The sequence below is a fragment of the Megalobrama amblycephala genome, linkage group LG3, assembly GCF_018812025.1.
Source record: "Megalobrama amblycephala isolate DHTTF-2021 linkage group LG3, ASM1881202v1, whole genome shotgun sequence".
NCBI classification, from domain to species: Eukaryota; Metazoa; Chordata; class Actinopteri; order Cypriniformes; family Xenocyprididae; genus Megalobrama; species Megalobrama amblycephala.
The window spans coordinates 17,562,678-17,588,673 of record NC_063046.1 but is presented as its reverse complement, the minus strand read 5'-3'; the positions used below and the strand labels follow the sequence as shown (position 1 = coordinate 17,588,673).

The 25,996-nt window shown below is 38.1% G+C and overlaps 1 protein-coding gene across 12 annotated transcripts in view; it reads right to left on the bottom strand.

Moving 5' to 3' along the window:
* Positions 1–649: 649 nt before the first annotated feature.
* Positions 650–25,996, bottom strand: part of tjp1a (tight junction protein 1a) — a 143,285-nt gene continuing 117,938 nt past the window's right edge. For 4 of the 12 annotated variants that reach the window (XM_048184348.1, XM_048184350.1, XM_048184356.1 and 1 more), the window contains 21 exons: positions 25,722–25,852; positions 24,642–24,747; positions 24,295–24,445; positions 23,276–23,384; positions 22,476–22,695; positions 19,715–19,899; positions 19,274–19,369; positions 19,035–19,061; positions 17,990–18,072; positions 17,606–17,816; positions 16,360–16,460; positions 14,587–14,925; positions 12,653–12,877; positions 10,783–11,514; positions 10,607–10,692; positions 9,699–9,902; positions 8,593–8,672; positions 6,857–7,292; positions 6,390–6,607; positions 5,163–5,306; positions 650–2,596 (listed from right to left, as the gene is read on the bottom strand). In XM_048184348.1, coding sequence (XP_048040305.1) covers positions 2,502–2,596; positions 5,163–5,306; positions 6,390–6,607; positions 6,857–7,292; positions 8,593–8,672; positions 9,699–9,902; positions 10,607–10,692; positions 10,783–11,514; positions 12,653–12,877; positions 14,587–14,925; positions 16,360–16,460; positions 17,606–17,816; positions 17,990–18,072; positions 19,035–19,061; positions 19,274–19,369; positions 19,715–19,899; positions 22,476–22,695; positions 23,276–23,384; positions 24,295–24,445; positions 24,642–24,747; positions 25,722–25,852 — 3,979 coding nt within the window. In that variant the 3' untranslated portion in view covers positions 650–2,501. The remainder of the gene's footprint in view (positions 2,597–5,162; positions 5,307–6,389; positions 6,608–6,856; positions 7,293–8,592; positions 8,673–9,698; positions 9,903–10,606; positions 10,693–10,782; positions 11,515–12,652; positions 12,878–14,586; positions 14,926–16,359; positions 16,461–17,605; positions 17,817–17,989; positions 18,073–19,034; positions 19,062–19,273; positions 19,370–19,714; positions 19,900–22,475; positions 22,696–23,275; positions 23,385–24,294; positions 24,446–24,641; positions 24,748–25,721; positions 25,853–25,996) is intronic. The other 8 variants (XM_048184349.1, XM_048184353.1, XR_007184112.1 and 5 more) reach the window with 7 other exon arrangements.

Genomic DNA, 25,996 nt, shown 5'->3' with positions numbered 1-25,996 from the left:
GACTTAAAACTGTGACATGTATGATGTCAGAGAATCATATTTTAGTGAATCATCACTAAAATATAATGTCCACTACAGAGGACAAAAGTCTGTTCCTGGGTCCCAGGAGGCTATGTCAAGGCTCCTTAAAAGGAAGCATGTTTTTCAATAGCCTAATTAACTGACTGATATTTCATAAAGATCTAAAACTACTGACAAAGGCATTTTTCCTGATAGTAAAAAGCTATTAATAATAATTTCTTTGCGTGTTTCCTCTCCCACCAGTTAAAATTGTGAGGAATAAAACACATTCCTAGCTTTCATTTTTTCTTTAAACAAGGCATGGAGTTTCATTGGGTATTCAATGAGTAGATGCGATCACTTAGTTGGGTTTGATTTAATCAATCGACTAAAGGTACAGTATTATTAAAATCAGTTTTATAATCGCCAGACGCAATGAAGGTTGTGAATGAATCTGCGCGGTAAAGCATTTGCGCCATCTGCAGGCCACCAAGTGTCACTACACATTACACTGCAGTCATGAGTGTGCTGTCGCAATGACACTCATTTTGAAAGTCACCTTGCTCCTCTGCAACGGCAAATTTCATTCTCTGTGCAAATTAATTTTTATATTGCAACTACGAAAATCCTTAATAAACTGACAACAGTGTATTTTAAAAATGATTTTATTTTTAATACAGTGGCATACTGGAAATTGTGTTGAAAAGGGAACAAACTCTGCCACATGTGAATAGCTAATGACCAGTCAAAGCGGTGTTACTGTATGTTGTCTAAAGAAAAGAAAAAAAGTCTTCCGGTGTGCCTTAATAGATCATCTATTAGTACAAAAATACATTTCAGGACACACAATGTAGCATCCAGTATCACAAATAAATGCATGGGACACATTTCGAGCACACCGTTTTAAAAGAAACAGGTTTTGAGAATAGTTTACATCAAGCACTTTCTTTTGTAAATAAAGAATAAAAAGATGGTTATTAAAAATGCTTATATTTAGTGTGTATCTGTAGAAAAGGTGATATTATTAATGCTGAGTACACGTTCCAAGGCTCAAGGGTAGAACCAGAATACAAAGACAACCGTTTTCATTTCATTCATCCTCTTTTATAAATGTTTTCCCCCATTAAGTTTTATACAAAATAATAAAGACATACAAAAAAGTCATTTACAAACCAATAATGAAGGCAATATGCTAGCTTTATGTACAGCCAATTAATCTCCTTCCTCCCATCTTTTATTTGCTTTTCTCTTTAAAGTTCATGTGCATAGCAGATAAAAAGAGAAAACCTGTTCTTAGCCTTTACGCTGTTCTTGTGTGCAACACCCATGTTTATTTGTACAGCGGGTTGACGAAAATGGCAGAAAGACAACTTTAGTTTCTTCATAATTTATCATTAGAACAACTTAGCAAAAAAAGAAACCAAAAAGGTTTTTGTTATTGAAAAAAGTGAGTCGTTTCAGATAAGGCATCACTGCTTTACATGGAGTGAGAGAGAGAAAGAGAGAGAGAGAAAAGGAGTGAGGAAGAATCTGGAAGAGAAAGAGGGGAGAGGAAAGAGCAGCGGTCTTCACACCTGAGTCAAAGCACGTGCATAGATCTCGACACAGCAGGAATGTTCCAGTGCTCAAGTTCACAGGTCTGTGAGGAGGCTAGTGGTGTCTACAAAGGAGCCGTTAAAAAAAGTTGAGCCTTAACATGTCCTTGGCTTTAAAACTTCATACTGTATACTCTTCAGATGCCATTTCTCTCCGACTCTGTCCTTGCGCTCTTATCTAGCGCTGATCCTGCACCTTGACATGATAAAAGTCAGGAAATGTGTCAGATGTACACTTCAACTGCTCGATCGAAAAGCCTAAAACTAGAATTCGATATTCTAGAAAAGTTGCACTACACATTATAATCGTAACGTTATAGTGTGCATACTATATGAAGTGAAAATACATTTGCAGATTAATATAGTCTATACATTTATGTAGCCTAGGCTGAATGGAAGAACCTAATAAATCCTTGAAAAAATAAACACAAATGATGTGTCGCGAAAATATTACAGTTGGCTTACAGTGTGAGTATTAATTGGTCAGTGGCACAGAGCATGCAGTCCATCAATGGTTAATGTCTGTTTTTGTTATCCTCGAAAGCCTTTAAAAGCACTTAAAAAAAGAAGTGAAGGAAAAAACAAAAATGAAGAGGACGATGAGGAGATTAAAACAGCACTTCATAGAATGTAACCCTCCCTCCAAGTCTCAGAGGTTACCGTAAACAAAGCCAGAGCACAGCCAGGAGACCCTTCATTTAGTGTAGCGGAGTGTGTAGCCTTCATCTTGTGTGTGTGTGTGTGTGTGTGTGTGTGTGTGTGTGTGTGTGTGTGTGTGTGTGTGTGTGTGTGTGTGTGTGTGTGTGTGTGTGTGTGTGTGCGTGCGTGCGTGTGTTCGTAAGGGGGAAGGTCCTCTCGCTTTTAAACTGGTTCCACATTCAGTAAAGGGACCTGCCGTTGCCCTCCTCAGAAATGGTCAATAAGCACAGACACGCAGTTGGCTCCAACCAGGTAGTTGGGATCTCCAGGGAGAGATTTGTTCTGCCAACTCTTGGGATCACCTGGATAAACAATAGAAAATGCAGATGAATATGATTGATGAATTGAGAGTAAGATCAATCACCATGTTCAAAAGTTTGGAGTTTTTGTTTGTTCGTTTTTTGAAAGAAATGTGAAAAAATGCATCACGGATTCAAAAAAATTGTACACAGCACTATTTTCAAAACTGATAATCTTCAGTTTCTTAAACATTTCTGAAGGATCATGTGACACTGTAATGATGCAAAAAAATTCAGCTTTACCATCACAGGAATAAATTACATTTTAAATAAAATACTAGAAAACAGTTATTTTAAATTGTAATAATATTTGACAATATTACTGTTTTTACTCTATTTTTGAGCCTTGGTGAGCATAAGAGACTTCTTTCAAAAACATAAAAAAAAAAAAAATCTTGCTGACCCCAAACTTTTGAACAGTAGTACATTGCGTATATGCAGTGACAGAAAAAAAATTAGTAAATATTAAATTAAGCCACATGCATGCTTGTTTTCTAGTCAGATTGAACTATTCTAAAGCCTACAAAACACTAACAAAAATCTAACGTAAAACAAAACTCATTTCGAGAAACATGACCTTCATAAAACTTTAAATGAGGTGCATTATTTTCTAGCATACTTCAACAGCTGTATCATAGTATAATATTGTGCAATTTTAGCTATCGTTCTCTTTGGTTTGGATGAGAGGAGCGTAGCAGTACGCTCGGAGATAAGACAGGCTCTCAGCATGCGTTATTTGTTCTGAAAGAGATAATCAGCAGAGCCAGAGCAATAACCAATAAGCTCATAGCCTAAGGTGCTGTAATGCATAAAAACAAAGTTGTTTTTCCATTCATCAAGGTGAAGTGTGTAATTTCGGCACCACTAGCAGCACCAAACAGAATTGGGAAAAAAGTTTTAAGTTCTGTTAGGTGGTTTTATGGTGGTAAAGAAATTACACACTGTATCTTCAAAAATTAAAATGGTTAAACACAGTTAAGCATATCATTTTTTATAGAGGACCTTTGGATTTCAGTGCTCTTTTGCACTCTGCTGTGAACTCCATCAGAACAAACTTCTGTGTTAAAGTAGTAAGATAAACGCTCTCTTTCCAGGAGAGTGCAGAGATATTTGCCTTGAGTTACAGATAAATGATGGCCTTGTTTTAAAAAATGCAGATTAGAGGCAAAGGCCTGTAATGGTTTTGAATGAGGCAGCAGTCTCCGATCTCTCCACTCTCCACATCAGAACGAGAGGTTCATTAAAGGTTAAAACAGTTTGGTGCCAGGTTTACCAATAAGAGTTATATAGAGACGAATGAGTGAAACAAGAGAGAGAAATTAAGACCCAGGGAAAAACATTTGCTGTTCTCCATTAGCGGGACGAAGGCAATTCCAGCATCTCTGCATATTCAGACATTTGGGTGGCTGTGTGAGAATCAGTTCAAAGCACAAATAATATTGTGAGTGAATTATGATTAATAGATGTGAATTCCCATAAGACTCAAGTGAAGATGGCAAACAACTTATTTTTTCATAATGTTCATCAGCAGATCTATGATTATTCAACTAAACTCAAGGGAGAAATTGAGTGATTCAGTGCCTTAATCGACAGAACATAAAGCCCTAGGAAACAAATCTGCCCTGCGAAAACTACAAGTCATTTGTTGGGCCCTGCAAAAATACAAACCATCTGCCAAAACAAATGTACTTTCTCTAATGCAAAATGTCCATTTATTAAAATATAATAGATATGTTGTCATTCATGAATGGTACAATTATTATTATTATTATTATTATTTTAAATAAATCCAATTAATCTTATTTTTTTTCTTAGTTAACACATTCAGAACGTTTTATGTAAAATCTAAATGTGTAACTACTGGGATTGGCTATGTATTCCCTTATAGAATATACACAACCTTTTAAATGTTTGGGATCAATTTAAAATAACTGCTTTCTATTTCAGTATATTTTAAAATGTAATTTATTCCTGTGATGGCAAAGCTGAATTTTCAGGAGTCATTACTCCAGTTGTCAAAGTCACAACTGAAGAAAGAAAACAACTATACTTAATACTTTTGTTGGAAACATTTTTTTCAGGATTCTTTGATAAATAGAAAGTTCAAAAGATCAGCATTTATTAGAAACAGAAATCTTTTGTAATATTATAAATGTATTTACTGTAGCATTTGATCAATTTAATGCATCCTGTCTGACTAAAAGTATGAAAGTATGACCCCAAACTTTTGAACAGTAGTATATGTGCATGTACCCAAATACCCAGATATTGGAAATCATAGATTTATTGTACTGTAGGGTGAATTTTGTCAAGCTAAAACTGACACTTGGTGTAGATAGACCTTTAATAGACCACATAAATGAATGAGCAGACTGGAATGAGAGAGTCAGTGAGATACGCTAGTAAAAGTATTATAGTCATATTTAGTAGTGTAACTAAAAAAAAAGGTTAACATATGGAGGTGTGAATAAGAAAATGCATAATGAAAAAAAAAAAGGCCCACAACCAAACAAGTTGTCACAAAGCCATCCCAAACGACCCCAAAAAGGACAGAGAGAGGACAGCGTACCCGACGAGGAGTCGGAGGATTTTAGAGCAAAAGACCAACCATCAGGGGTCATAGACGCACAATGAGGTAGGCGGAGCTCCACTGGCTTCAGGAACTTCAGACCGTGAGGACCACACATCACCAGAGGACTCAGCAGAGTTTCACCTGGAAATAAAAACTCTTTCCTTTAGCATTTACTCTACACTCAAGTACATAACTGTATATGAAAAGACAATGTTTCCCAACAAGCTACAAATTTAGTACTGATAATTTCACTTGCATTTTGAGTTAAAGGATTAGTCCACTTTCAAATAAAATTTTCCTGACAATTTACTCACCCCCATGTCATCCAAGATGTTCATTTCTTTCTTTCTTCGGTCGAAAAGAAATTAAGGTTTTTGATGAAAACATTCCAGGATTATTCTCCTTATAGTGGACTTCAATGGACCCCAAACAGTTGAAGGTCAAAATTACAGTTTTTGTGCAGCTTCAAAGGGCTTTAAACGATACCAGACGAGGAATAAGGGTCTTATCTAGAGAAACGATCGGTCATTTTCGAAAAAAATAAAACTGTATATGCTTTATAAACACAAATGATCGGCGTGCACGTGCACGTGCTTCCGCTTTCCGTATTCTTCAAAAATGTCCTATGCCTTCCCTATTCAACTTACGGAAAAAAACGAAACTGGCGCTCCGTTCGCTCCGTAAGTTGAATAGGGAAGGCGTAGGACATAGAGCGTAAGCTTTTTGAAGAATACAGAAAGCAGAAGCACATGAAAGGCGATCATGTGTGTTTATAAAGCATATACAGTTGTATTTATTTTGAAAATGACCGATGGTTTCGCTAGATAAGACCCTTATTTCTTGTCTGGTATTGTTTAAAGCCCTTTGAAGCTGCACTGAAACTGTAATTTTGACCTTCAACCGTTTGGAGGCCACTGAAGTCCACTATAAGGAGAATAACCCTGCAAAGTTTTCATCAAAAACCTTAATTTCTTTTCGACTGAAGAAAGAAAGACATGAACATCTTGGATGACATGGGGGTGAGTAAATTATCAGGAAAATTTTATCTGAAAGTGGTCTAATCCTTTAATTCATGTATTAATTTTAAAAAATGGGGTCTGTAACAAACTTTAAAAAAAGAATCTTTATCAAACTCTGTATTACGAGTTTTCTTTTACAGACCAGGAGAGAAAGACAAAAAGATCAGAATCTTCTGACCCCAGAGTTAAAAGATGCGTGACTGACCTTTCTCTTTGTCCAGAGGTGGCAGGATGCTGTTATCCCGACACACTTTGAAGTAGATCTCTTGCTCCACGCCGTCAGGAATCGCTCCCTGAGGGATAATGATGCTCACTCCCGTCTCAATGGAACTCAAAACCCCACCGTTACAGTTGAAGATGCCCCGCGCCGTCGCCACCACCGTGTGGCTGTCATCATCGTCGTCGTCCTCCAAAGCACTCGGGCTTGAAAGAGAAAAAAAAAACAAAAAAACACCAAATAAACCTTTTTCACTCTGACCTTTAATTAATTATTGTAAAAATAAATCTAGCTACAGTAGAAAAGTAATATCGGTAAACAAATATCTAGTTCTGCTGATTGTTATGTTTTTCTGTTTTGTGTCCTAAATTTACTTTTTTTTTTTTTTTTACTTTATGAATAAAGTAATATTTATTTTATATTCTGAAAAAAAAAGTAGCTAGTTTTTACTATACCTGACAGGTATTGCCTTGGGTACGGCGTTGATGTTGTTCTGCTGGTATTTCGGTTTCTGATCCATGGTGCGGGTGAAGGTGTCCAGGCCGCTGTCATGGTCTGTCGGCTGGGGTGAGCTCTGTGGTTTGGCTGTGGTACTGATGGGAGCTTTCACATTATCTTTCTTATTTTGAGAGTCATTAGGCAGGAGGTTGTGGTTGAACTTGGGGCTATCAAACTTGCGCTCGAAGGGCCTTGCAGAGGTGGTGTACGGCTTGGGCACAAAACGGTTGTAGCTGGACGTGGCAGTGCTGTTGGTCTTTGGAGGGTCACCGGTGCCGTTAACAGGAGATTTCTCTGGGAAGTTTTTCTGAGGCAGGTAAGTGCTCTGGACTTTGTCTTCATGAATGGGAGGTTTCACTTTGGGAGATCCGTGTGGGTCGAGTGGTGGGGTCACTGTGTGTGAGCGAGAAAGAGTAAGTGTATGTGAATAAGTCTCTTATGTTCACCAAGGCTGCATTTATTTGATTAAAGGTGCCCTAGAATCTCCATTTCACAAGATGTAATATAAGTCTAAGGTGTCCCCAGAATGTATCTGTGAAGTTTCAGCTCAAAATACCCCATAGATTTTTTATTATACCATGTTTTAACTGCCTATTTTGTGGTGGGATTAAAAATGCTCTGATTTGTGTGTACACCTTAAATGCTTGTGCTCCCCGCCCCCAAGCTCGCGACTCTATAATACATTGCATAGACCAGTGGTCTCAAACTCAATTCCTGGAGGGCCACAGCTCTGCAGTTTTGCTCCAACCCTAATCAAACACACCTGATCCAGCTAATCAAGGTCTTCAGGATTACTAGAAACTTCCAAGCAGGTGTGAGTTGGAGCTGTGCAGAGCTGTGGCCCTCCAGGAATTGAGTTTGAGACCACTGGCATAGACAATACAATAAGTTCACACAGGTAATATAACTCTCAAAATGGATCTTTACAAACTGTTTGTGATGCAGCATATCAGATCACATAAGTATGGCATGTATTTCGTGGATGTTTACATTCGATTCTGAATGAGTTTGATAGTATGCCTCGGCTAATGGGGCTAAAGCTAACATTACACACTGTTGGAGAGATTTATAAAGAATGAAGATGAGTTTATGAATTATTCAGACTACAGGCGTTTTCAGGTTAAAATGAAAATAACGACATGGCTCTGGTCTCCGTGAAAGTTCGGGGTGTACATATTAATGATCCCGACTGTTGCGTCACAGTCGGTGTTATGTTGAGATTCGCCTCTTTTTCAGTGGTCTTTTGCACGAATGAGATTTACATAAGGAAGAGGAAACAATGGTGTTTGAGGCTCACTGTATGTCATTTCCATGTAGAGAACTCTTATTCTTCAACTATGCCAATGTAATATTGTGAAATATTATTACAATTCATCACAACTCATTTCTATTTTAAAACATAATTTACTCCTGTGATGGCAAAGTTGAATTTTCAGCAGTCATTATTAAAGTCTTCAGTGTCACATGATCCTTCAGAAATCAGTCTAATATGCTGATTTGGTGCCCAATAAACATTTTGTTGTTTCATTATTATCTATATATGGAAATTCTGGAAACCGTGATCATTTTTTCCAGGATTCTTTGATCAATAGAAAGCTCAAAAGAACAGCATTTCTGCAAAAAAAACAAAAACAAAAAAAAAACCCCTGCATTTTTAGAGATATACACAATTATTCTTCCATTAATCACTTACGTGCAGGTTTGGGCAGGGTCGGCGGTGGGGCAGCTGGGTTTGCTGGAGCAACAGGGTTGATCTTCTCCACTGATTCTGTCCTGTAGCAGACAGACAACCAAACAACATAGTCAAGATTCAAACTTAACAAAGCTATATATTATGCCATCATGTTTTAAGCTGCAGTCCGTAAGTTTTGCCTCTGTTGCCATCTCTGTTTGAAACCTGCAATTGCAATGATTTGCAGAATTATCATCTTTACGTGGGTTGTGGATTGGCATGGCTCCTAAGCGCGGATGAATCTAATGTTTGCTGCCAGTCACCACATTGGTGTGGATACTGTACTTCAGAATCACAGATTCTGTGTCTTGGAAGAATGACCAAAATAAAAATTTTCACCAGAAAAATGTCTTCTGAACAAGTAACACGTCTGCCACTTTGGTTCTGACCAAATGAGGGAAAAAAAGCATTACAAAAAATCGTGCTACCAATGGTGATTAAATCTAACGATAGCTTAACTCATATTACATCAAACCGTGCAAACTGTTATACTTTGTTCTCAAATTGTTAATGTTGGCAACATCAGCATTGCGTGAATACGTGCATTCATTGTGTATTAGCGTTACCTCTAGATTTTAATTTCTGTACAGTCTAATCTCTAACGTTAATTTGTCATACCATACAATCCGACATCATAATGATAAGTTTAATTATTGCAGCTGCTGTGAGAAAAGGCTATAAATCTATGTCACCTGCAGCATCTTCACATGCCATATAGCCTACTAGCAGCCTGGGACTCGTAATAACTCAAAAACAAATGGTGATATGCTCGAATTTCCCATGGAAACCCACCAGTACCACTCAGTTTAGAACACATTATTACAAGCTTACCATTGTGAATCAGGCTAAGGTAAGGAGATAGTTTTGAGCACTGGCTGGTTATGTACTTGCTCAAATTGATTTTGGATATAATTTTTAACCCAAAAAAGTTACGGACTGCAGCTTTAAGTCTGATTCCATGAAACATGATAATTTACTTGAATGCCAACATCCACATTTCTATACGTACAATTACACAGAAACTGATGAAAGAAAAACATAAAAAAGTCAAGTATTTGAACATGTACCTGGGGTAATATCCTGGTTGGGTCTGGGGTTGGGCTGGCTTGATGGCAGGTGTCAGCTGTGTGGGGGGTTTGCTGTCAAAGCTTCGGCGGTCAAAGTAAGACAGCTGTTTCCTGTAGTACTCCTCATCCTCATCAGGGTCATTGCTATTTGAGCGAATGATATCATCTGCTGCTTTAGGCTGGGGCTGCTGTGGCTCAGGAGATCTGACAGGTGAAAGATGCACGTAAACCTTAAAATACTTTATGCGTAGAATACTGTTGCATTAATAACGATTTCAATAAAAGTGCACTGATATAACCTGAACCTCATATAAAACATTTATGAGGTCATTTCAACTTCAGTATGTGTATGTTTGTTTATCACCAGAAAGCCTAGGGAATAAGAGTTTTTCATTTTTTTTTTTTTTTTTTACAAATAGAGATCTGTGACTAACTTTATATCTACAGCAAGCGCTACTGTAGTACCATTCAAAAGTCTGGGGTCGGTAAGATTTTATAAAATGTTCTTAAAAAAAAAAAAGTTTCTTATGCTCACCAAAGCTGCATTTATTTTGGTAAAAACAGTAATATTGTAAAATATTTCCATTTTAAAAAATAACAACTTTTAATTTTTGTGGAAACATTCAGGATTATTTGAAGAACAAAAAGTTCAAAAGAAAAGCATTTGAAATAGAAATGTTTGTAACATTACAAATGTCTTCACTGCCACTTTTGATCAATTTAATATGCCTTTGCTGAATAAAAGTACTAATTTCTTAAAAAAAAAAAAAAAAAAAAAAAAAAATCTTGCTAACCCAAAACTTTTGAACTGTAGTGTATGTCAGTTAAAAAAAGTGCTCTTTATATAGACACAAATGATATTGTATTTGTGGCTGAAAATGTATTGATTGCATGTGCAAGTTCATTACCTAAAGGCCTTCTCTTGGTCCAGGTTACTTAAAGAATTGGCTTTGGGCACAGAGGGAGCGCCAGGTTTAGGCACCATGTCCACAGGCTAAAGGAAACAGAAAAATTAAACTATTAATTAAACTATGTCTGTAGAGTGTATATTTAATGAGCAGAAATACAGATTATGTCAACTCACCCGAATACCAGAGTTTGCAGACTCTCTTGCTCTGTCCACAGACACGGATCGCTTGTTCTCAAATATCTTAACCCTTGTGAGCACAGACTGGGGCTTCATGGCTGGGTCTTCCTCTGCATCGGCAGGAGGAGGAGGAAGTTCAGGTTCTGTTGTCGGTGAGAGGGACTCTGGGTTGGGAGGGGTCACGGAGGCCTCCGAGTTCATGTAGCCCCTCTGTGGTGGTTGAGTGTAGGAAGGTCTCTGGGTGGGGTCGTAGTACTGTTGTTTGGGGGGCTCAGGGGAGCGGGAGGTGGCTTGAGTGCGAGAAAGTGGCTCTTGGTTATACTGCGGCCGCGCAGGGGGTGGTTCATCGTGTCTGATCGGACCAGGGCTGGGTTTGCCATAGCGAGGTCGACCCGTGTCGTAGCCAATATCATGCCGCGTCTGAGGGTGACCGTACATGCGGTTCAGACCATCCTCGTAGGGCATATGAGGGTCGTATCCAGAGGTGTGGTCATACGGAGCCCATTGCTCATCGTACGGAGGCACGCTGTTGTCAAAATGTAGGTGAGGGTCAAAGTTACGAGCCTTTGGTTCCATGTAGTCCCCATCATAGCGGCAGGGCTGGTGGTCGTAATCTCTGTATGGCTTGTCTTCCTGGTAGAGGGGCTGCTGGGGGTTGTAGTTGGGCTGCATAGGGTTTTGGCTCACCTGCACCTGCTCGTTGGTTCGGTAGATATCCTTCTTGTACATCTGTTGATAAAGCCAAAGCAGGAAACTTATGAACAAACTGTACAAATAACCATACATTAAACTCAAAACCACAGCAATCAATTGAATTGAATGAAACGACAGAAACCAGAAGTGATTAATATTCGGATTAAAAGTTGAAGAATGAAGCACAGAGTCAGCAGAGAGACCTGCAATAGAGGAAGACTCAGAGTGGGCAGTTATTGAACAGGTCAAATGGAGGCAGCCATTACACAATTTCAGAGTTTAAGAAAGATTAAATGACTCATGACACGCCAAGCTGCAAAATCATTGGGGTAAAATCAGCCAGAAAAAGTCCCACTGAAAAAGAAATATACAAAAACAATTCGCTTCAAAAAATAAAATGTATTTTGAGAAGTAGCCTTTCAGGAACCCCAATAGCCCAGTCACAAATTAATACGTGGCCACATATTAATTTTTAGAAACGAATTTGTATTTTCTGGCCATGATATGTAAAACAAAACAAAAAATGTTTTGCATGATATGTGCGGGGCTCTGTAGTTTAATTTTCCACTGAAATAAGATGCCATTTTCGCGTAAAAGTGCTTAATTAATTAATATGACATGATGAAAAATGCACTGAATTTAAAGAACATTTCTGTCAAGAGACAAAAACTATGAAAAAAAACCCAAAAAACTAAAAATGAACACTGTTGTAAACAGCAAGGCTACCTTTCAAAGTCATAACAGGAGGGGGAAAGATTCAAAGTTTTAAATCTAAATAAAGATTTTAAAATTAATTAATTTAAATCAGTTCATCACATTCATTGCACCACTATTATGTATTCTACATGTACTCTACTTCAACAAGCAAAAAACAGAAAAATAATCCCATGCAAACGTAGGCAAGCAACAGTGGGGACCTGGGCTTGCCTGAAGGTTCATGAACTACATGATCTGATGCAGCAGGCCGCTGTCGTACCCACTGTTGTTTATAAACACACACGTACAGTCACAGAAAGAGAACAGATGCTCTCATAGATAAGCACACAGCGCACATGCAAGAGCTAGAGGAAAGCACCGCAGCACACAGGCAGGGCAGACGGCGATAAGAGAGGGCACCGGGCTCGGGCGTTAAGTGGGCCGGTTTCAGTCCAGAGCAGGGTGGCTAGCGAGGTACCTTGGACTCTGACCCGGGTTGTCCAGATTGGTTGGGGTCGGGAGACGGGGGCTGAGCTAGCTCAGGGGCAGGTGGGAAGAGAGAGCCAGCCTCTGGGCTGAAATCCCCCTGAGTGAGGGTGACCGGGAGATCCTTGGCACTCGGGGCCCCTACATTTACATGAACAGCAGGGGGCGCTGTCTCTGCCAGCGGCTCAGGCTGCGTGGGGAGAGCAGCCTCTGCTTTCTGTGAAGGTGTTCAAAAATGTTTAATACATGTGGTCAAACCTCACCACTGCACTGATTCTCTTCTTTCTCACCTGACACCAGTACTGTTCTATTAAGGGAATGTTCCAGATTCAATTGATGTTAAGCTCTATTGACAGCACTTGAATTTTAAGCTCTATTGACAGCACTATTTATTTTACTAGTGGGTGCAGGACACTATAGTTCATTTATGTAAATGAGGATAGCAAAATAAAGTAAACTGTGACATATTCTATTCAAAAATTCTTCATACAGTGGACTACCAGTAAAACTGATAAAAATTTGGGACCAAAATTATTCAGACACTTTGACCTGACCAAGTTTTGCTTAAGTGTTATTTGACATAATTAAGATACATTTTTTCTGACACAGTTTAACTCTGAGATCTTGTCATATTTTATTACCATTTTTTTAAACTATAAGTGAATAAACTATAATAATGAATGAAATGTTCAAGGTGTCTGAATAAATTCTGGTTTGACTGTATATTCGAATTGTTTTTAAATATAAAATATGATGCGTTATATAAATTAAACAATTTTTAATTATAAATATAAAAAAAAAAAAAAAATTTGATAATTCAAAATTGGTTTTCAAAATTAGAAATATATTAATATTTTTATATTTATTGGCTGATATTGAATATTTGACCTTTGTGGTCATCTAATAATCTAAAAACACTAATAATAACACTGTTAAATATAACATTTAGCATATCTCAAAATAAATATTCATTTTTTCATACTGTACATTACCATGTTAATTTGAGTTTTTAGTGTTTTATGTAGGCAAAAATAGTTTATCATTTTAATATTGCCCATGTTACCTGCAACAGTTATCTGAATTTCATAACAAATATGCATTACATAATTATATGCTTATTGTTTGAATTTTAATATCGACGATTCTCTAGTGGCTATACTTTTAAAGCATTTCAAGGCCTACTGCACTTCCACTGTTAGTGCCTTAACTGTTAAGATTATGCCCAAAATACCATCCACACAGCTTAAAGTGCATTGAATCAGGAATATCCAACTAACATATAGATTGGGGAGATTCTGGGAACCATGTCATGTAATAAGTTGCAACTAAACAAAGTTCTGTGTTTACTGTAAGTCTGATGTCAGTTTAATTCTACAGTACAGTACAATGTTTTGGCTCTTGTAACACAAGATCTAAGACACTTTGGATATCATGGTGGCCACTGGACCAATATAGATAATTACATTCACAGTAACATATTTAACACTGTAATTCCATCATGCACATAATACTTTCTGGTAATGACATCATTTTGCATGACATATAAGGGGACAGCTAGACCACAAGGATGGGGCAATCGTTACACATACGTAAAGATACAGCGTCCTCACTTCCATCTCCATTGTGATCAAATTGAGATAAGAGTCACAGCATCTACGTGAAGTATAACAGCCAAGCCATTTGTCACACACACACACAAACACACACACAGACACACACACAGACTTTCACACAACTACACGCTCACAAATACATAAAATAAATACGTGGCAACAATTATTACTTAGTCATTGTCACTTCTCTAGTACTGCAATGTACTACGGTTTTTAAAGCATTCCTCCTTCAATAGCGCCGCTAGAACACTTTTCTCACGCACACCACGGCCTCCAGACAACAGGGAAGGCGTACGGCTCGTAGAAACGCTACCTGCTGAGGTGCAGGGGCCTTGAACCCTGCTGGGTCGATGCGGTTCAGCGGTTCGGGCTGGTACCCTCCGTATCCAGGAGGTTCCTGGATGACGGGCAGGTCCTCCCGGACGGGCTCAGAGGAGCGTGTGATGGCAGGCTCGCTTGGAGGTCCAACCTCATCGTTCAGGGTCTCATCTAGTTCCTGGTCTGTGTAGGCCCCACCCTCTGTGTCAGTGTCCTCGTAGTCTGAGGTGTGACGGCTGTCCGTGCTGTACATACTGTACTCGCTACCAGGGGCGGACAGGTAGGACAGACGGTCATCGTGAAGGTCCAGATCATCGTCAGGTGCGCCGTCAGCCTATGGAGATTGAGAACACATGATGCAAAGAATTCATCGAGGGGAAGAGAGAGGAAGAGGAATGAGCAACATGTATACAGAGAGAGATGAGAGGGTGAAAAATTAGTTTAGAAGGTGAAAGAGAGAAATGACAACATGTAGATGAAATGTGTAACACTGGGGAATTTCACAAATTATATTTTGCATAAAAAAAATTAAGCCTACATTTTAGATTTTTCTGCATTTTAACAATATATTTAGGATAATTAAATTTTACACAAATTTCCATTATTTTCAATCATGAGTCTCAATGATTTTTTAATGATATTATTATTGTAATATCTCACAGCATTAGTTCAACAATACTACCATACAATGATTAAAAAAAAAAAAACACTTAAATCAGCATAAATTAAAGGCAGTAATATAAATACGATTTAAATAATATTATTTTTCAACATTACTTTTCAAGGTTTTTTGTTTGCTTGTTTTTTAGTTTTAGACATTTCAGTACTTTCAACTTATTTTATTTCAGTTAGTTGCCAAGGCAACATTTCTAATTTTTAACTTTTTCATCAAATGTTTATATTTTATTTCAACTTTATTTCAATTAATGAAAACCATTATTAATAGCAAATTTTAATAACACTAATATGTGAATGAGAATCTCTTTTTTTTGGTTTATGCTAATCAAACTTGGTTATACTTTATGTTAAGGATTCCTTATTATAGTGTAATTATACATTTAAGTATAGAGTAATATTGATTAACAATATGTACTTACTACAGGGTTAGGAATCAGTTTGGTTTGGATATTAGTACGTAAAAATTACTGTAATTACTACAGTAAGTACATGTAACATTTGTACAGAGCCCCACATATGACATGCAGGAAAAAAATGGTTGGCTAAATCATGCACACGCTTTACAAAGTAGTTCCCACAATTTATAAATCGTGTGCACAATTTAATAAATCAGGGAACGACTTAGTAAAGTGTGTGCACAATTAACTTTTTTCTTCCTGCATGTCATGTGCGGGGTTACGTACATTTGTAACAAGGACACTGTAAATAAAGTTTCCTGAAACTTTTTCCTCGCTATGATTTTGAGAATTGAAGGGGTGGGGGTGCTTAAATTGTCATAAAAACCTTTAAAAGACTTTTAGATTAAAATATAACAGTTTCTGGTACAGGTTTCATAAAATTAACATCAATATGGTGAAACATCACAAAAATAAAACTCAATCCACTGGGAAAAAGAACAGATGTTGATCAAATGAACCATACAGTGGTCAACATGAGTGTTGTGACCACAATAACAGATGCATGGGAAACACAAACTATGCTCTATAAATACAGAACCATGGAACAGACAACCAGGAATGAACCCTGTCCCTGAAACCTCAAGCATCTGCTGTTGAGGTGAGTCACTGTGGAAAAGTTCAATAAAACTCACCTTGCCCTCTGAGACCCACACCAGCTGGTTCTGCTGCTGCTGAATGGTCTCCTTCAATGCTCCATACCAGCCATCATTCATGTTGTTCATATTAATGGTGGCTAGAGGACAGTGACAGGAAGGAAGACATCAAATCAATCAAGCGAGAATCCAGTTGAGTCAGGTTTTTGTAAAAATAACAATGCGCTCAAAAAATGAAAAACAAAACAAAACTCCTCACTGTCAGTAGCATAAAACATCACTGGTTTATTTGCTCATTAATCCATCGAAAGGTGGATCATTGGATTCTCTTTCTCTTTATGACTGAGCTGAGTGATCTTTTTGCCCTGTTACATTTACATTTATGAGAGGCTTTTATTCAAAGCGATTTACAAATGAGAAATGATAAAGTATAACACAACAGCCTTTATGGAGCTCAGTGAGATACACTGAGTGCCTGTCTTATTACTTCCATAAAAGACTTGAGATAGCGGCCAGGCTGCCGAGTGAGACCCATCATGAAAATTTAATGTGATGTACAGTTTTATGAATAATTATTCCAAGTTATTACCATCAACTACATATTTCAATTCCCATTCAATTCCCATTAAAGTGGCCACAGGGTGTGGAGTGCAGTGTGTGTGTGTCTGTGTGTGTTAATTAGATGAGACGTGGTATGGGCATGACGTGTCTGGGTTCCTTTTAAAAAGAACAAAAATGGTTCATTTAGAAATTTGTATTCATTTCACTGTCACAAGACACTGTTTTCAATCAAAAGAGTTCCCAAAAAACTCACAGGTGATTTTTTATAAAGAAATAAGTAGTTTGGGTAAACTATTTATCAGTGTTATTAAGCTAATAATCTAAACTAAATGTTTTAGTTGCAATTAGTGAATATTAACATGCGTCAGTTGGTGTATATATGTATATTTATATGTATATATATATATGTGTTTTGTCTATTTTTAAGGCAATGTGCTTCTGTTCATGAGTATCATGAAAACAATCCGGCTCAAAAGAACAATTCTTTCATGAATCAGACATCACTGGGTCTGCATTTGCAGAAATGTTGCAAGATGTGGCCAGTGTTGCTGTGTATTTACAAAATTGCCACATTCAGCACATCTGGGTTTGTAGATACTTGTATTAATACCATCATGCTTAGGGGACAGTAGTCTACTGCATGTTAACCAATCTCCTCAGTCTTTTCCATACTTTTTTTTAAACAATCAAGAATACACAACCTCAAAAAAACATCTGTGTTTACCTGTAAAGAGATGGTGGTTATTCTTTCTCAGTTTGAGTGCACGCTCATGGAGTTTCCTGGCGCTCTTCCTGGACTCAGGACACAGTCTAGTCCTCATGTTCTTCACGCCCTGCTTACTGTCAGGATTTAGAAATACCACGATGGGATACCACTGAGCATAATTCAGCCGATCCACTGCATTAGGAGTAATGTCCAACACTGCATGTTTGTCCTGCAGAACACACAAAAACACCTCTCCTTGATTTCATGGAGTCTCAATTATTTGTGTTGTACCGTAATACACCAGCAGGAGGCAGTAGTGCCATTCAGAAAGAATGTGTTCCTGTATTGCATTTATGTACCTTAAACAACTTTGTATGTGTAAGTGTGTGTAAGAGATCTCACCCGGTCGATTATCTGTTTGATAGTGTGAAGGCGTATGATCCCCGAGCTGCGCTGGTCAGTGCCGGCATCTCTGGGTTCACTCTCTACACAAGAGAAAACATAATCCATACTAGCATCCACATACACTTCCTGTGCTCCCTCTCATGCAGGATATCAGCCTCTTCACCCCTCAAAAGCATACAGTGAGAAGGCAATTCAACATGGATGTGCACATGCGCCCGCATACACGATATGAGCACCTGCAGACTGTTCAAATGTTTCATACATGTAACATCAATGTGGTGCATTTTGATTGACTATAGATATGCAAATATGAATATTCATTATATAAAGTGGAGGGAATAGGAGCATCTGTACACCACAGTGACTAAGAAAGGGTCTGGAATATCTGAAGAACATTTGACCTTACAGAGCGCAACCAGAAGGTCATTACATGGTAAAGTCATTGTGCTTTAACCTTTAGGAGCCATTGGTGGCCCCTGACATTGATACATTTTTTAATATGATAAGTTCACCCAAAAATGAAAATTCTGTCAACATCCTCATGTTGTTCAAAGCCAAACACATACGAAGTCCTGAGGGTTTTTTCCCCCTCTCCATACAGCAAAAGTCAATAGGGTCCAATGGTGAGTAAACGATGACAATTTTTATTTTTGGGTGAACTATCCCTTTAAGACAACATCTGCAGACCTACATCTGTATCATTTACTATATCATGGCTCTTAAATAGCAGCAACTACATGAAGTCTTTTCAGCAAAAAAGAAAAACAAAAAAGTATCACAAAATAACACAGGAAGCAGGTGCTTGGGATGGGGGAAATCAATGAGCAATGTGCCTTTATCTCCTCTCAAGCATGACTGAAGGGTTGGGGAGGGGGGACTGGAGCTGTCGATAGCATGAACACATCTTGGATTATTTTTCATTAACATTTCAAGCAGTGTCGATCTGGTGTAACTAAAATAAGGGATGCCATAATAATGCACAGCCTCTAGTAATTATGGTTACTGATGGAGTGAGCTGATGTGACTACTGTATGCAACGTACTTTCCCTCCCATCTGGGGTCTGTGTCTCTGAAAAGCAAATACAGTCATACAGGAACAGTGTTATGTAAATAAAGCCAGTGGCCACTCAAGGAATCAGTTTACAAGCTGAATTTTAAATGCACTACTGAAACTGGAGAGCAGGACAGCTGTGACTGCTCAAGTATGCTGCACAGGTAGGTGGATTAGAAAACTGAAGCGCTGTCTTATCAAGGGATGCGTGTTAACAAATGGACACTCACTTGCAAGCTCGAACAGGTCAGGCCCCTCTCTCGCCAATTTGTCTCGTGCCACGTCTGCGATTGGCCCAAAGATCACAACAGGTCTCAGGAACCCCGCTAAAATGAGACGAAAAAAAAAAAAAAAAAACATCTCCGTTTAAGTTTAAACAGAACACGGAAATTTTGCTATTTTCAGATTACTTAATGACCAATATTAAAATTCTATTATGTCTAAATAAATTATGGAAAGTGATGGAAAAGGTCATTTAAATGTAAAAAAGGGAGAAATGAGTATGCACAATTAAATATCCAATATCAGCTGAAGTGTTTACAATTTTGATACCGACAAATTAAAAATATTGTAATAATAAATCAAATAAAACAATCTTAATACTGGCTGATAACTGATATGAAACATATATATTGTGCATCCTTATCTAACATACATAAATTCATACATACCCTCTCTAAGAACCACCCTTTCATAAGCAGGGAACTTGGTCTGAACAGGCTGAGCTGACAAATCTTCTCTACTCTTCCGCAGGTTCCTCTTTGAACTACGTAGACCTCTGAACCTCCAGAAGTCAGCTCGGTCACCACCTGCAGTTTTGGGGAGTGTGTACTGTACGCTTGATAACTGTTCTGCCCTGAAAGGAAGATGGCAAAACAAGGTCAGCTTTAGTTAGAAGCAGTGTTGGGGGTAACGCATGACAAGTAACAGGGGTTACGTAACCAGATTACTTTTTACAAGTATCTAGTAAAGTAACTCATTACTTTTAAATTTACAACAAAATATTTAAGTCACTTTTTCAAACAAATATTGCAAGTAGCTTGGTTTTGCATTTATTGATTGACTGACTCTCTTGTCCCCATGTTGAAAGAAATCAGGAGTGTAAAAGCTCTAGACTAAATGTGAGCATGCATTTACTCAGATTCGGTATTCCTCAAAATAAATAAAAACAGTGAAAAGCAAACTCAGAATACTGCGCAAACCTGCGATAATTAGATATGTTAAATAACACAAATATACTTTATGAATTTAATCTCACTTTATTAAACAATGTCTTTGCTTCTGACCTTTAAAGATCCAATTCAACCATACGAATAAAAATGAATTTAGATAAAACAAACATTTTTTTTGTTTTGTTTTGTTTTTAATGCTAAATTAAGAGTGTTGAACTTTCTTCTCCTTTGTTCTATTCTTCAACAATCCAGAAAGGTCTGTTTGAGCATATATTACTTTACATTCCAAAAAACTAACGCAATTATTTGCTTTTTAAGGAGTAACGCAATATTGTAACACATTACTTTTAAAAGTAACTTACCCCAACACTGGTTAGAAGTATGCTGAAATTTGACTCTCTCTCGCAAACTTGTATATAGTTAATCATGCATTACACTAGCTATTAAAAAAGCTTGTTAAAGTGTTGGTTCACCCGAAAATAAAAATTCTGTCATTAAGGCCGCATTTACACTGCAAGTCTTAATGCACAGATCCGATCTTTTGACCATATCTGATTTTTTTGGACGACGTGCTTACATTTCTTGTAAAAGTGACCTGTATCGGATGTCTCCTTTTTACACTGCACTTGGCGAAACGTACCAAAAATAGCCGATATGACAGTGTTTCTCAACTCCAGTCCTCGGGACCCACTGCTCTGCACATTTTGTATGTATCCCTTATTTAACACACCTGATTTAGATCATCAGCTCGTTAGAAGAGTCTGCATGAACTGAATTGAGTGTGTCAGATAAGAGAGACATACAAAATATGCAGAGCAGTGGGTCCCGAGGACTGGAGTTGAGAAACACTGCTATAAGACATCACAAATCAATTTCAATGGTACATTGAGCTTAAATTATTGACATGAATTCATATAGAGGCCCTTTTAATGCAATAGTTACATCCCTACATAAAAATAACACAAGTTCTTCACGACAGTATACGTACGCAGCTCCGCTGGAAGCGTGCGAGTTGAATAATACTCGGGTACGGGTAAATATTCACAGCTTCATGGGCTCGAATCCGCCATCCTGTACTAGTTTTTTTTTTTTTGTCATTAAAACAAATGCATTCATCAGTGATTGTACATCAAGGGCAGTTGCAAGTTTGTGTGCTTTTTATTTTGTGGTTTCAATGGAACGAACAGGGACTGAAGCGTGCGTCTGTGCACGAGCACTCAGTGTGATTTCAAGAGCAACACATTTCAACGTCAGATCGCCTTTTATTTAACACAAACAAATGAAATTAATAATCTGCCAGTCAACTAGAGATGTTCCGTTTGTTATAGGTATGTCTGTACCGCAAAATGTTAAAAAACCCTCACTTTTCAATGACGCAGGATTTGCATTTACAGGGGAATATCCGATCTGTCCGCTTACACTGCAGGCGCAAATGCACGTTTCCGATTCATATCTGATTTATAACCACATATGAAAGAGGCCTGAAACCGATCTGTGAAAATCGGAATCCATGTGCTTTTTTCCTGCTTACACGGTCGTGACTCATATCCGATCTGTGCCACATGGGAGGAAAAAATCGGAATTGGGTCACTTGAACCGTGCAGTGTAAATGGGGCCTAATTAAACAGTTCATGTGACTACAGTGGTTCAACCTTAATGTTATGAAGTGATGAGAATAATTTTTGTGCACCAAAAAAAGAAAATAATGACTTTATTCAACAATATCTAGTGATGGGCGATCTCAAAACACTGCTTCATGAAGCTTCGAAGCTTTATGAATCTTTTGTTTCGAATCAGTGGTTCAAATTACGTATCAAACTGCCAGTCACGTGAACCACTGAAATTTCAAAACATTTATGACGTAACAAAGCCTCCTTTACTTAAATCACGTGACTTTGGCAGTTTGATACACGCTCCGAACCACTGATTCAAAACAAAAGATTTGTAAAGTTTCAAAGCTTCATGAAGCAGTGTTTTCAAGTCGCCCATCACTAGATATTGTTGAATAAAGTTGAATAAAGTTGCTATTTTGTGTCCTTTATCAGTCACATGGCTGTTTAAGTGTTGAACTGTACTACTTGTGGTTGTTTTCAGAGATGGCCAGTGCTACAAAATTTTCAACCTCTGTAGCACCAGTGCTATGTGCAAAAAAAAGTTAACGTACAGCCCTGGTGATCTATATATGATACTACTAATCTGTATACTCCAAATGTAATACAGCAGCTGTCTATATATTACTGCTGCTTTACTGAGTAGTTACCTGTTTTTGTTAGGAATGATGCCTCTTTCCACCTCCTGGTGGTTCTTCCCAATGCGGATTGCCAGCCAGGAGCCCAGTTTTCCATTGTAGAGGGTGTCCACCACTCTGAACACCTCTCCCTTATTAAAGCTCAGCCCGTAAGGAGACTCTTTCTCATACTCAAAGTGTGTTCTGATGTAGAAGGAGTCGCCCACATCAGACTCCACTATTCGCCGGTACACTGAAGGACAGGACATGAGATGGTTAACAGGAAGCCATGTTATTTATAATAACACTAGATATATTACTTAGTATGAATGATTAAATCTTAACTAAACAATAGGGCAAGTATACAAGTATGCAATACAAAGGAGGGGCGAGTGCAGTCAGTGGAGGATTGCGGAGCGGAGCCAGGTGAAAGTATAAACAAGGCTTAAGGATCCTCAGGAAACTTCCAGGAGGGCCCAAATAAGTCTTCAAATTTAGTTATCGTTATTTAGTTATTTAATTACATTGTTATTTATTTAATTAGTACATAGTTAGTTATTTAATTATAACATATTAATTCAAATGTAAATAAATAAATAAATCAATAAAGATGTACAACAATAAACTAGCATCATATGTTTGAGTTTAATCATTTTTATTACAACAGAAGTACCAGAGGTACATATTAACTTAGAACGGAGTGCTTTCGAATATTGTCTTAGCTAAAGGGGGGTCTTGGAAAGGCTGAGAACAACTGTTCTAGAAAAAAAGCATGTAATAAGTGAACATAGGCAAACATAAACAATACATGAAAGCCACATCCATCTGCTCACCATCTTTCTTCTTCTGAGCCAGGATGGTGACCTCTTCACCCCTGGGAAGATCCAGCAGAAACAGCACTGCTTCCTCACGAATGATGTTTGCAAAGTCAACATTGTTAACCTACGAACAGGAGGGAGTGCAAGAAGAAAACAGGCTTTAGATCTCTGCGGTGCTGTAACCTAACAATAAACTGTTTATTGACAGTGGCAAGAGAAATACAGAGAAGCAGAGAGAGGAAAAAAGAGCAATTCCACTTTTTCTGTGTTTCTACTTTATCTTAAAAGTCACAATCTCATGGGGGGAAAAAAGCCGACGTGAACCTGTAGTAACCCTTGACAAAATGGAAAGGGAAAAACAATGAGCAGGGAGTCTTGCTGTGAGGCAGGGCCTGGAATCTAAGGAGTGTGTGTTTGTGAAGCAGGGACAGGAACTTTCATACACATGCGTGTATGCACATTGTGACGACCTGCTCTGGGACTAGTGTGGGAGAGGCACAAAGCTATCTATGTTTCATTAAAATGTGCTCGGTGATAAACAAGCCTAAATGAGCCTGACTTAGACTCTCTGTATTACACATAGCAACTGACAATAGTGTAAGACCACTGGAGGCTTGAGTTAAACAATGAGCACCATTGTGCACCCGAAGGCTAAACAAAGGAAAGCTGGAAACAGAGGAGAGACAGGCACTGAGTCAGAGCAGGAGTATGTCATGATTATTTTTGCCCACAGCCACAGGGGTCACATAGTGTCTTCATATTTTCCTGAGAAAAAGTGGGATGTTACACAGTGTTACAACACAGTGATTAGTCAACAACAGATGTTCAGAGCAAAACAATCAAACACATGCTTTCTTATGACTAGATTTCTCAGATATAATTAAGCATGCTACTGTATCTGATAAATATGTGATGATTACACAAGAAATTGCAATTAAAAAAAACATCTTTTGTTAAAATCACACACACGCACACAATTTTAACTATATATAAGTTCTAAAAGTATACAAATAAACGTAAAATAAGATCCTCACCCTGAGAATCTGGTCTCCCTCCTCCAGGCCTTCCTTAGCAGCAGGACTGTCCTCCAGCACACCAGCCACAAATATCCCCACATCATTTCCTCCCGCCAGCCTCAATCCTACGCTTTCTCCTTTCTTAAACTTCACCAGTTTCATACTAGGCCTAGTAACACAGAGTAAAACTGGGTCAATCTTTCATGGACTTACATGGCATTGTTTGTGCTGTGTGTGGCTTCAAATAACTTGCACCTTTGCATCTGCATGATCATACAGAAAGCTTACTTGGCTAGTAAATTCAAAGTCACTAGAAAGGGCAAGTGGGAGTGTGACATGAGTACATATTACACAACAACACTGACCGAAGGATGCTGTCATCGTGGGCGACACTGGGCACAGGGGCATCAGAGGGGCTGACTGGCAGATCAACATCAGGTTGGCCAGGTTGTGCATACACTGGTTTTGGCTCTAAACACACATTTCTGTTAGACTTTGAAGATGATGATGTACTTCAATAAGCATGCAGTTCTTTTTTTACAACAGACTCTTTGGTTATTAATCAGACCAAAAAGAACATGAAGAACCAGAGCAGGAGGACAGCAGAGAGGACAGGTTTTTATCAGTGGAAACATGAGAGTAGGAGTAGGAGTAAGAAGGGCGCTTTCTCTAGGGAGGCGAGGGAAACTGTGCAAAAAAAATGAGCAAGAAAATAGCACAGTACAAAAATAAAACTAAACATTGTGTTTACACACTATTTGATCACAAGTTTTGCCTTACTGTGAAAGAGAGTAAAAAAGTCATGTTAAAAACAGCCATGAATTATCTGAATTGTCTACTCTGTCAAAGCAATAATACCTGACTATCATGTTTGCAAATCAGACTGAATGGGACAAATCAGTGCATAAACATGCATCGTACTGTATTATTCTAGCTATTATTTTATTAGAAGTTTTAAAAATTTCGATTTTGACATTTTACTTAATATTATGGTATTATATTAAAACAAGAAAAATATTGTAGTATTGGTTTGGTTGCTTGATTATTGAGTAAGGTAAATTAAGTTTCATGTGCCTTTAACTTGGAAACTGAGTTAACATCTACGGAGCCCTGCAAAAGAAAAGTACATCATGGCCACGGATTAACAATTTGTTCCCACGACTTAATACGTCAACACGTTTTACTAATTTGTTCCCTCGTTTTAAGCTAATTGTGCACACATATTTTTGTCCGCATGTAATGTGCAGGGCTCCGTAAACATCACATGGAAATGCAACGAATTTATACTGGACTAAAAATAAAAAAAATAAAAAAACGAGAGAGGTGACTTTGTCTTCTCATTTAAGGCTGCCACACGGCACTGGACTGGGGAAATAAGACAGTGGAAGAGCAGAAGACAAGACAGAAAACTGAAAAGCTGAAAGTCTGTATGTGAAAGTCCCGACCTGGCAGTGGAGGGATCTGTTTGTCCACGGGCTGGTCTATAGGCGGAGCCAGAAGTGCATCCTCAGCCATCTTAACTGGTGTGGATACAGCCGCTGGTTTAGAAATGCGCTCCTCCTCACGACTCCTGTGGCTACAGACACAAAAAACAGCACACAGTCACAAACTGAGTAATCTTATCTCTGCTCATAAGCAGGGGTGTAAAGTAACAAATTACAAATACTCATATTACTGTAATTAAGTAGTTTTTATCAGAAATTGTACTTTGTGTAGTTTA